The sequence below is a fragment of the Muscardinus avellanarius genome, assembly GCF_963383645.1.
Source record: "Muscardinus avellanarius genome assembly, chromosome: 16".
Classification (NCBI taxonomy): Eukaryota; Metazoa; Chordata; class Mammalia; order Rodentia; family Gliridae; genus Muscardinus; species Muscardinus avellanarius.
In genome coordinates, this window is record NC_137802.1 from 56,034,783 (window position 1) to 56,047,513 (window position 12,731).

General features: G+C 40.1%; 1 protein-coding gene across 5 annotated transcripts in view; it reads right to left on the minus strand.

Annotated features, from left to right (window-relative positions):
• The window catches only part of KANSL1 (KAT8 regulatory NSL complex subunit 1), a gene marked incomplete at both ends in the record, with an annotated part of 129,339 nt that overhangs the window by 22,351 nt on the left and 94,257 nt on the right, over positions 1 to 12,731 (minus strand). For all 5 annotated transcript variants that reach the window (XM_080712960.1, XM_080712959.1, XM_080712957.1 and 2 more), the window contains 2 exons: positions 6,773 to 6,968; positions 8,791 to 8,906. In XM_080712960.1, coding sequence (XP_080569086.1) covers positions 6,773 to 6,968; positions 8,791 to 8,906 — 312 coding nt within the window. The remainder of the gene's footprint in view (positions 1 to 6,772; positions 6,969 to 8,790; positions 8,907 to 12,731) is intronic.

A 12,731-nucleotide genomic window follows, 5' to 3' on the forward strand; every position in this document is an offset into this window, starting at 1 on the left:
TTAAAAGTATGTGCCATCACATCTGGCTGAAAAACAACCATTTTAGTCAATCATTTCATAAGATGGGTAGCTCCCATAGCTAATTCTATATGCAAATATGGTGCTAAGTAAAATTACCTGGAAGGCTAGGACAGAAAGACCATAGGTTTGAGGCCAGCGAGCACTAACTTAACAAAGCCCTGTTTCAAAATACAAAAGGAAGCTGGGCATAGTAATACCTGTACTTGGGAGGCTGAGACAGGAGGACTGTAGGTTCTTAGCCAACCCCCCCTCCCCACAAATTAGTGAGACCCTGTTGCAAAAAAAATAAAATAAAGGCTGGGTTCCAAACCCACTACCAACAAAACAAAACAAAAAATAAATAAAAAAGGGCCGGATATATAGCTCAATGGCAGATTCCCACTCACATTCAATCCCTACTACTCTAATAACCAAGCATAAAACTACTTCCTTTCTAAAATAGTATTTGTATCATAATTTAATTTATAAAAGAACTTTGCTTCAAAAAATTAAAAGCAATCCTACACTGGTGGTAAATTTATTTAAAAAATTTTACTGCTCTTGCCGGGTGTGGTGACGCACACTTGTAATCCCTGCGCTTGGAAGGCTTAGACAGGAGGATCACACAGGTTAAAAGCCAGCCTCAGCTACTGAATGAGGCTATCAGCAACTTAGTGAGACCCGGTTTCCAAATAAAATGTAAAATAGGTCTGGGAGTGTAGCCAAGAGGTAGAAGTCCCGAGTTCCATCCTCAGCACTGGAAAATAATTAAATAAATAAAAATCACTGTTCTCAATACCTCAATTAATGTTTAAATTATAAACATCTATTTCATATGTTATATATATAAAAATTCCACTTAAAAAAAATTTTCAGCTAGGAGTGGTGGCGTACGCTTATAATCCCCGCACCTGGGAGGCGGAGACAGAAGGATCGCGCAGGTTCGAAGCCAGCCACGCTGGCTTAAGAGACCCTGTCTCCAAAAATAAAGTATAAAATAGTTCTGGGAGTGTAGTCCGGAGGTAGAAGGGCTTCCAGGAACCCCAGTACCACTATCCATATATATAAATATATATATAATTTATTTGCCGGGTGTGGTAGCATGCTTGGGAGGCAGAGACAGGAGGATTGTGCAGGTTCGAAGCCAGCCGTGCTGGCTTAAAAGACCCTGTTTCCAAATAAAAAGCATAAAAATAGGTCTGGGAGTGTAGCCTGGAAGTAGAAGGGTTTCTAAGGAACCCCAGTACCCCCCCCACAAAAACCCCAGTAGGTTATTGAGTCTCACTAGTTGCTAAGGCTGTCCTTAGCAACCTGAATGGCTTAATGACTAACTTCTACCACAGTAGATTCCTAAAGTAATGAAAAATCAATAAACAGCAATATAGGCATCTTATAATTATCTGTCCTAATACCCAATGAAAGTGTACAACTGGGAAAGTACACCATGTTCTCCATGGGTTTACTCCTTTCCAAGGAAATATCACTTTCCAATTCTCAAAGCCTTTGGTCCACCCAACTCTGATAAACTACCTATAATACCCTGGAGATTATTCCTCAGGACTACCCTTTATTTTAATTTTTGGTATTGGGAATTGAACTGAGGAGCATTCTATCTTGAGCTATACCTTCAGGTCTTTTTTATTTTGAAACAGGGTCTTCCTAGTTACTGAGGCTGGCTTTGAACCTGTGCCTGTCTCAGTCTCCCAAGTACCAGGATTACAGGCCCCTGCCACTAATATACCCTTGAAATTTTTTAATTGCCTTTAATAGTAATTCTTTTAAATATGTAATCTCCTCAGCTGGCGTGATGGTGCACGCTTGTAATCCCCGCGCTTGGGAGGCGGAAACAGGAGGATCCCGCAGGTTCGAAGTCAGCGGCACTGGCTTAAGAGACCCTGTTTCCAAATAAAAATAATATAAAAATAGGTCTGGGAGTATAGCCTGGAGGTAGAAGGGTTTCTAGGAACCCCAATACCACAAAAAAAAAAAAAAAAAAAAAAAATCTCCTAACATTGTTTGGCAATGTTCTGGCTTTAGAATTTTGTAGTCTGTATTGGAGTATAATGGTATCATACGGGGACTGCTACTCCTTTCAGGACTACCTTTAAAATCTATTCCATCTTTAGAGTTTTAGAGCCCATAGACTATTATTTCTTCCAGATTACTAGTCTCTTTCTGCCTCCAGTCTTTTTTGTGGCAATCCATTTTCAACATAAACTATTTCCAGGTTTATTACTTAAAAAAAAAAATAGCTTATGATCGTTCCCTGCCAAAACCATAAAATATCAAAGCTAAAACTAAAATCAGTACTTTGGTGCTTCAGTCCTTTTATTAACTACGATTAGGTTATTCCCATTTATTTCTAACAAGTTTACCTTACTAGACCCTTTAAGTCTCACTTTAAGATCTACCAGTAATAATAAAAACAGCCTTTGGAGCAAAAAGAAATGTGCTATAAATGTGCATTCTAGCTGTGATTCAACTAAGCTGGTAGTTTCTCAAAAATGTAGTAATAGGAAAGATGTATTCCTTCAAGAGAGTTTTTTGGTTCTGGAACAAAGTACACATAATTTTATAAGTAGGTGGGACACTAATATTGACATAAATATTTATGTTTTATATCTTATACTCTGGTAAATATACTAGCAAATACTATCTTTCTTGGGGGGAGGGAGTCCAATTACAAAGGTAATTTGAATTAATCCAGAAATAATGTAATTCTAACAAAATCTTTTATTCAGAAACTGGAAAGCAAATTTTACCATAATAAATGTGAACTCAATTGCCACTAATTAATATCAGAAAATGGATAATCTTAATTTCTTGGCTATCTAGTTCTTGCCATGAAGTCAAGAAGTATACATCAGTGAAAATCTCTTGCTGCCTTGAATACCTGGAAAACAATAGGCACACAATACTTCTGTTGAATAAATTTGCCTGACAAACTCAGCACGTCAGGTGAAGCAAGATGCTCACTCCTGCTGCAGACACCACTGAGGGCATCTAATAAAGAGCCACGTGAGACAAAACAAGCAACCCATATACAGCAAATGGAGTTTAATTCCAGTTTTGACAGAGCCCCAGCATTTGGCTCTATTTAGTAAATAGATTATTTCCCAAAATCAATTTATTTCTTTGACTTGCTCACTTTAGAATATGTTGGAATGATTGTTTTAGAAACTAGAACTGCAACCTAAGGGTTTCTACTTTTATGCTTACTCCTTTTGCCTCAGATGTTTTTAAAAATTTTATATGTACTTTTTTTTTCTTTTGGTGGTAACTGGGGTTCCTGAAAACCCTTCTACCTCTGGGCTACACTCCCAGACCTATTTTATACTTTTTATTTGGAAAAGGGGTCTCTTAAGCCAGGGAGGCTGGCTTTGAACCTGCACGATCCTCCTGTCTCCACCTCCCAAGCGCGGGGATTACAAGTGTGTGCCACCACGCCCGGCTTGTATGTACTTTCAAAAGTGTGTATTTGCCAGGTGTGGTACCACACACTTGTAATCCCAATGCTTAGGAGGATCTTTGGTTCGAGGGCAGGCTCAGCTACTTAGTGAGGCCCTCTGCAACTTAGTGGACCTTGTTTCAAAATAAAAAATAAGAAAATAGGGCTGGGGGTGTAGCTTGGAGGTAGAATGGCCCTGGTTTCAATATCTAGTTCCTAAAAAAAAATAATAATAATAATTAAATTTAAAATAAATAAAATAGCTGGGGAAGTCATTGAGGTAGTTCAGAGGTAGCTCAATCGAAAGTATCAAAAAAGTCTCCTTCAGAGCTGGGTGTGATGGAGGATCGCAGTTTAAGCGAGGCCCTTTGCAACTCAGTGAGACCCTGTTTCAAAATAAAGAATAAAAAATAGGGCTAGGGGTGTAGCTCAGAGGCAGAATGCCCCTGGGTTCCATCCCCAGTACCACACACACACTCAAATAAGTCTCCTTTAAACAGCAGCAACATTCTTCAAAAGCATTTTTTATAATGGTTACTTGAATTCTTTCTGTCCCGTTCTCTGCTAAACCAACTCCAAACTAGCTCTTTTCCGTTTACCATATTGCTCAACCAAGGTCTCTGGTAGGTCTGAGACCTGCTCTCAATTTCTGCAGCATGTGACATAAACAACCATACTCTTCCTCCTCTCTCAAACTCCTTCCTTCCTCCCTCTCTCCCTTCCCTTCCTTTTTTCCTTCCTCCCTCAAACCACACTTTGTTTCTTTCCATACTTTATTAGTCACTCCTTTTCAGTGTTTTTCCCATCTTTTAAAGTTATTAAAGCCGGGCCGGGCGTGGTGGCGCACGCCTGTAATCCCCGTGCTTGGGAGGCTGAGACAGGAGGATCGTGCAGGTTCGAAGTGAGGTTCAGCTACTTAGTGAGGCTCTCAGCAACTTAGTGAGACCCTGTTTCCAAATAAAATATAAAATGGGTCTGGGAGTATAGCCCGGAGGTAGAAAGCCTCTGGGTTCTACCCCCAGTGCCACCAAAAAAAACTGAAGTTATTAAAGTTGGGCGTGGTGGTGCATGGCTTGTAATCCCAGAGCTTGGGAGGCTGAGACAGGAGATCACACAGGTTTGAAGCCAGCCTCAGCTACTGAGAGAGGATCTCAGCAACTTAGCAAGACCCTGTTTCCAAATAAAAAAAAAAATTATATATAGGTCTGGGAGTATAGCCCAGAGGTAGAAAAGCCCCTGGGTTCTACCCCCAGCACCACCTGGAAAATCTTAAAGCCTAATTCCTGTACCTCTTTTTTATCTGAGGTTCCCATTCTTTTATATTCCCCTCCACTGCCCCAGTAATTTACTGCTGTAGGACATACTATACAGTTTATCTACTGATTTGTTTTCTGTCTCTACCAATTAGAATATTTAATGAGAGAAGTACCAACCGCTCTATCCTAGGAATTTTTCAGCCAGAGACCCCAATATGCTTGTTAAACACATTTCTCTTAATCTTCAAAGAACCCTATGAGACCTGTAAGACTTTGGAAAGGAGTAGGGGTGAGACTGGTGTTAACTATCTAAACAATTAATTGGCATTCCATAATTCAAACTTAAGTGTATCATCTTCAAAGTTTATGTTCTTAACCACTGCATGGCACTAACTTCTGTCTTTCTTTTTCCAATACTGGGTTAGAGCCAGGGGCATTCTACCTCTGAGCTATATCCCAAGCCCTATTTTATTATAATTATAATTATTATTATTATATTTATTATTTTTTTGGTGGTACTGGGGTTCCTGGAAACCCTTCTATCTCCGGGCTACACTCCCAGATCTAATATATATATATATATATATAATTTTTTTTTTTTTAAATTTGGAAACAGGGTCTCTTAAGCCAGCAAGGCTGGCTTCGAACATGCACAATCCTCCTGTCTCTGCCTCCCAAGCGCAGGGATTATAAGCATGCGCCACCACACCCGGCTTATTCTTTACTTTGAAACAGGGCCTCACTGAGTTGCAAAGGGCCTCACTAAGTAGCTGAGGCTGTCTGCAAACCGCAATCCTATTTCAACCTCCCAAATACTGGGATTACAGCATGTGAAACCATGTCCAAATGTTCATTCTTTATTTTTGAAACAGGCTCTCACTAAGTTGCAGAGGGTCTCACAAAGTAGCCGAGGCTGGCCTGAATCTGCCATCCTTCTGTCTCAGCCTCCACAGTACTGGGATTACAAATATTCACCATCTCACCCACTATAAAACCAACTGAAATATAAAAATATAAATATAAGAAATATAAAAATATAAAACTGGGAGTAGTTTTATAATTGGGGTATTATGTTTAGGAATAAAACCAACTGAAGAATCAACAATCCAAAGTTTTCTACAGCTGTACATTTATCTCCAATTTCCTCATGAAGATAAACACAGGTCTAGCAACATCAGAAATTAATAATTAATTTTTATGGTACTGGAGGTGGAAACCAGGGGCTTTCTACCTCTGGGCTATACTCCCAGACCTATTTTATATTTTATTTGGAAACAGGGTCTCACTAAATTGCTGAAAGCCTCACTAAGTAGCTGAGGCTGGCTTCGAACCTGTGCGATCCTCCCGTCTCAGCCTCCCAAGTGCAGGGATTACAAGCGTGCACCACCACGCCCGGCAACACCAGAAATTTAAATGGAGATTCATTTTGAGACTAAGGACTGGACATGGTGACTTGCAGGTGAGAAAGCACAGCCTCCTTTCAAAGTGCTGATAGCAGCATTTAAACTCTAGTCTCCAATTTCTATTACAAAGCTGAAGCCAACAGTATCTAAATGGGTCTGAGAAATCACCAGATCCATTGCTTTTGGAAAACAAGATTTTCAGTCAGGTTTGGGTGGTACATGCCTGTAATCCCAGCACTTGGGAGGCTGACACAGGAGGATCACAGGTTCAAAGCCAGCCTCAGGAACGTGGTGAGGCTCTTAGCAAGTTAGCAAGACCATTTCCAAAATAAATTAAATAAATAAATAAATAAATAAATAAATAAATAAATAAATAAGGCTGGGGGTGTAGCTCAGAGGTAGATCACCCCTGCGTTCAATCTCTAGTACCAAGACAAACCAAAAAAAACCTCAAAACCAAATAAAATCACCAAGCACAAGATTTTTAGCCAACTCCAGACAGACCAACCCGACCCCCCCTTCTTGTGCTCGCTCGCTCCCCCCCCCCCTTTACAAGCTTGGAAAACACTAGTTAAATCAGTCAAAACTGGCTAGAGATTAGCTGGTTCATCTATCTGAGGACCTGGCTCACTATTTGACAGTGACCAAGTCTCAATGGTACTGACCTTCTTGGAAAGAGGAATGATGCTGTTGGGTCGAACAAGCCTCCGTTTTTTACAGCTCAGTACAGGACGTGTTCGGGCTGCTACACAGGTGCCATCAGATGATGAGGAAACTAGAGTCAGTCGTTGCTTTTTATGTAATTGCTCCTCAGATTCAAAGCTGTCACTGGGAACATGGTCTGCTAAGACAGGCTGAAGACTACACAAGAAAGAAGAAAAATATTCACTTCTCAGAAAAAACAGGAAACAAAGTCTGTAATATTGGCCCAACTGCCTCACCAGCAAATGTTCTTAGATAGAAACATTATAACAGAAAAAAATCATCTCCAGATGTTAATGCCTACTAATCTCTGTGTGTGTGGTGTCTGTACTTATGATTCATAAGGTTCTTGGAGCACATCAACTGGATTAGGTTTGAAAATTTCAAAGATTAATAAACTCAAGTTTTATATTATTTTATCTGGAGAGGAAGAGGATGGAACCTAGAGGTATTCTACCTGTGAGCGACATCTCCAGCCCTATTTTTTAACATCTTTATTTTGAAACAGGGTCTAGCTGGTTTGATGAGAATCTTTCTACTGTCATCAAACCTGGGATCCTCTTGTCTCAGCCTTCCAAGTACTGGGATTACAGGTGTATGACATCATGCTGGCTAAACTCAAGCTTTTATTGTTGTTTGGTTTTTTCTGCAGTACTGGGGACAGAACCCAGGGGCATTCTACCTGGGAGCTACACCCCCAGCCCTATTTTTTATTCTTTATTTTGAAACAGGGTCTCACAGAGTTGCAAAGGGCAAGTAGCAAAGGGCCTAAGCAGTCTGTCTATTTTGAAACAAAGTTTCACTAAGTAGCTGAAGCTGCTGATCCTCCTGTCAGACAGACAGACAGACAGACTAGAAAACTGCAATTGGTGCGATAATAATCTGCAAATGTTAATGAGATGCCTTAGAATTAGTTCTTCTGTGAATCTTCATTTCTAGTGCTACATACATATTGTTTACTTCAAGGGATTTGTGAGCCTTTGTAAAAAAAACAATTTATAAACAAAACTTTTAAGGAGCCAATCTGTTCTACAACAGAGGCATTTATAAATTTCTTTGAGAAATTCCTCCAAGACAGACCAGTCATAATAATGTACAATAGGACCTTTTATTTTTCTCCATGCCCAGTCCCATTTAGGCCATGATAGATAAAAGGAAAATACATGAACATATTAATTAAAATATAATTACTATAGTAGAAGGCACGCAAAATATTAATGAGTGATAAGGTTTCTTTACTTTTTTTGGCAGTACTAGGAATTGAACCAAGGGACATTATACCTCTGTGTTACACCCCCAGCCCTATTATTTTATTCTTTATTTTGGAACAGGGTTTCACTAAGTTGCCATGGTCTAAGTAGTTGAGGCTGAAAGTGAACCCACAATCCTCATGTCTCAGCCTCCCAAGTACTGGGATTACAAGCCTGTTCCACCATGCCCGGCAAGTAATATGGTTCTGCTTTCTTTAAACTAGACCATTCCTGAGCCAGGCGTGGTGGTGCATGCTTGTAATCCCAGCATTAGGGAGGCTGAGACCTGGAGGACCTTCGCGGACAGCCTCAGCTACTTAGTGAGGTCCTCTGCAACTCAGTGAGACCCAGTTTCAAAATAAAGAATAGGCCGGGCGTGGTGGCGCACGCTTGTAATCCCCGCGCTTGGGAGGCGGAGACAGGAGGATCGCCCAGGTTTGAAGCCAGCCGCGCTGGCTTAAGAGACCCTGTTTCAAAAAAATATAAAATAGGTCTGGGAGTGTAGGCTGGAGGTAGAAGGGCTTCCAGGAACCCCAGTACCACCAAAAAAAAAAAAAAAAAAAAAAAAAGAATAGAAAATAGAACGGGGGGTGTAGCTCGGAGGTAGAATGTCCCTGGGTTCCAGACCCCCCCCCCAAAAAAAGACCATTCCTGGCTGTAGATAACTGAGAAACCCAAACTCACTTTTAAGAAAACTACTAATTATAAGAAGTAGAAGTAATAAAACTTACTTGTTAATAACTCCATTGACAGGTCTTAGTGCTCCACATGATTTGGTAGACAATGACTCTGAAATATGACCTAAAGGGGCACCATGGTTTTCCAGTGGCTGAGAAACAGATTCAATCTGAATAAAAATAAAAGTAAAATACACATCAACATTTGCCTAATAATACTCCTGGCCTGAAAAGCACAATTTCATTTGCATGAAGCACCTAATATTTTTCAGGACCAACTTAAAAATCTTACATGACTGAGGGGAAAAAAATTAGGAAAATTAGTTGTTGCTTTGGAAGAAAGAGGAACAAGGAATCCAAATATTTTCCACACTAACAATAGTAAATACCTGACTGGGAACTGACTAACAATCCTAAGGAACAGAAGTATAGTAAAACAATTACACAGTAATATGAACCTTCTGCTAAGGGTCTAGAAGGATACTGTAACATCAGTATCAAGAAAACTAAGAGGAAATTTAAATGTAGTGAGTTTCCATTTACTCTACAGTGTATGGTAGTAGAAACCTGGTTTCCAAAAGCCGTACTTTGTTTATTGAGTGCCTGGAAAAGTGTACTCGCTTATCTATAACAACATATGTTGCTATTATTTGGTAGAAAACAAAATTAAAATCCCAAATGAAGCCAGGCATGGTGGCGCACGCTTGTAATCCCCGCGTTTGGGAGGCTGAGACAGGAGGATCGCGCAGGTTCGAAGCCAGCCTCAGCTACTTGGTGAGTCTTTCAGCAATTTAGTGAGACCCTGTTTCAAAATAAAATAAAATATAAAATAGGGCTGGAAGTATAGCCCGGAGGTAGAAAGCCTCTGGGTTCCACCCCCAGTACCACACACACACACACACACACACACACACACACACACAAAACTCAAATGAATCTACCTCACACTACTATCTTAAGGCTACATGAATAAAAAAATGTTTAGAATATAAAATAAGGTAAATACACAAGAATATGAAAAGGTTTAAATCCTAATATTCTAAACAAATTATATATTTACTAGGCTCAAAAAGGGCAGATGTGCCCAGGATAATTGTGCTCGCTTATAATCCTAGTACCTGGGAGGCTGAGACACAATCATAGGTTCTCAGCCAGACTTACTTACTTAGTGAGACCCTGTTTCTGGATAAAGAATAAAAATGGGGCCGGAGAGTCAGGCGTGGTGGCATACCCTTGTAATCCCAGAATTTGGGAGGCTGAGACTGGAGGATCATAGTTCGAAGACAGCCTCAGTTACTTAGTGAAGCCCTTTGCAACTCAGTGAGACCCTGTTTCAAAATAAAGAATAAAAAATAGGCCAGGCGTGGTGGCGCAAGTTTGTAATCCCTGCATTTGGGAGGCTGAGAACAGAGGATCGTGGTTCGCAGACAGCCTCAGGTACTTAGTGAGGCCCTCTGCAACTCAGTGAGACCCTGTTTCAAATTAAAGAAAAAAAAAAATTGAGCAGGGGGTGAGCTCGGAGGTCAAACGCCTCTGGGTTCCATCCCCCAGACCTACCAAAAAAAGGGGGGGGGGTTAGGAGTGTAGCTCGGAGGTAGAATGACCCAGGTTCCATCTCCAATACAAAAAAAAAAAAAGAAGAAGAAAAGAAAAGAAAGAAAAGAAAAAGAAAAAAAGTTAAAAAAAAAAAGGGGGCTGGAGGTGTATCTCAGAGGTAGAATGCCCCTGGATTCAGGGAGGGAGGGAGGGAAGGAGTGAACTATGAGTGTATCATATGGTATATCTCTAAAGTAAGGGTAGTAAAGCCACAAATGCAGCTATCCAATGGTTATAAAGCTGCTGAAATATCAGGGAAAGGCTATGGCTTGTCTTCTTATACTTCAACTTGCTTTGGGATATTCTAAAGATCTTGTAATTGCTACCCTCACATTTCAAGAGCTAATATTTTGAGGCTGGAATTCTATTTTAAGTATTGCTGAACTACTTTTGATAATCGTACTTTCCACAAACAAACTCACCATGGTATTAAGCAGCAAGAGCTAGAAGGATATTCATATCTTCTGACAAACCTCTAATACCAATCTTTATTTTTGTGGTGTTGGAGATGAAACTCAGGGGGTATTCTATGTTTGAGCTACATCCCAAGTCCTATTTTATTTTTACTAAGAAATAAGTGTCTCACAAAGTTGCTAAGACTGGTTTCAAACCTGTAATCTGTCGATCTCAGCCTCCCAAGTACTAGGATTAGAGGCAGGAGTCACCATGCCCAGCTCTAATACAATTTTAAAAATCTATCCTAAAAAAGCAATTTAGCCAGGACTGGTAGCAAACACCTGTAATCCCAGTACTTGGGAGGATAAGACATGAAAAGAGCACAGGTTCTTGGCCAGCTGCAGGAACTTAGGGAGGCCCTCTGCAACGAAGTGAGACCATGTTTCAAAACAAAAAATAAAATAGGGCTGGGATGTAGCTCAGAGGCATAATGCTCCTAGGTTAAATCTCCAGTACCAAAGTAAATAACAAGCACACCCATAAAAATATTATTCAAAAAGGCAGTTTTCCAGCCAGGCATGGTGGCATATGCTTGTTATCCCAGCATTTGGGAGGCTGAGAAAGGAGAATCGCCGTTCACGGCCAGCCTCAGCTACTTAGTGAGGGCCTTTGCAACTCAGTAAGACCCTGTTTCAAAATAAAGAATGGAAAATAGTGCTGGGGTGGCTGAGGGTGTAGCTCAGAGGCCAAAGATTCTGGATTCAATAGGGGGAGTATTCAGGTTGGTATTAATTAGCAAATGTGTGACTCCGGGCATATAAAAGGTTTTCTAGATCTCAGAAGTTCTTCTTTAGATGAAATAAATTTCCTTTTAACATGAAAACCAGTTTTTTTTTTTTTTTCCTTCTGGTATACACTAATGTCAAGAATGTCTGGTAATTTTAGGTTAACTTAAAATACAGTTTTTAGCATTAAATTATGGTAGAAGTTTGATTCATATATCTACATGTTCTATAAGGCACCTTGGCCAGTAATAGTTTGAACATCCTTTTGATTAAGGTTTTTATAGAGACTATAAGAGATGTAACTACTAGGATGCTTGTCAAAATAAAATGTTTCCATTCTTTAACAAAATCTAATTTTGAAACAAAAATTTTAAAGAAGGATCATTTAAGGAAATTCGCCAGTAATATCACCACTAATAGCCAACTAAACAGCCTATCTTATTTCTTATGTACACAGATGGGAATATATGTATATTTGTAAATGTTAAAGGCCACTAACCGTGTGTGTGTGTGTGTGTGTGTGTGTGTGTGTGTGTGTGTGTGTGTGTGTGTAGGTAGCACTGTGAAATGAACCCAGGGGCACTCTACCATTCAGTCACACCCATCCAAAGTTCTTTTATTATTTACTTGTTGCTGGAGATCAGACATAGGGGCATTGTACCTTTGAGTTACAACAACCTCCAGCCCTTTTTATTTTGAATTAGGGACTTGCTAAATGCCTGAGGCTGTCCTCCAACCTGAAAATCCTCCTGGTCTTAACCTCCCAAATACTGAGATTTCAAGAATGTAACACCAATCCTAGCCTAAATTATATTAATCTTTCATGTGAATCATACTGGTTTATATAGATGAACCTAAATTTTCTGGGAGTAATCAGCCCACAAAGTAGGCAAATATTTAGCACAGGAAGGTCAAGAATACAGAAGCATATTGTGATGGAGCCCATAAATATCAGATGGGTATGCCAAGAAGCCACTCCATGGCAAATAAGGAGGAAGGAGATAGTCAAGAGGGATCTGGTTAGAGCCCTTGAGAAATCCTATGATCTAAACCAGGCATGGTGGCACACACTTGTAATCCCAGCATTCGGGAGACTGAGAATGGAGGATCATGGTTTGTGGACAGCCTTAGCGACTTAAGTGAGGCCATCAGCAACTTAGCGAGACCTTGTTTCAAAATAAAGAAGAAAAAAAAAAATAGGGCAGGGGTTGTAGCTCG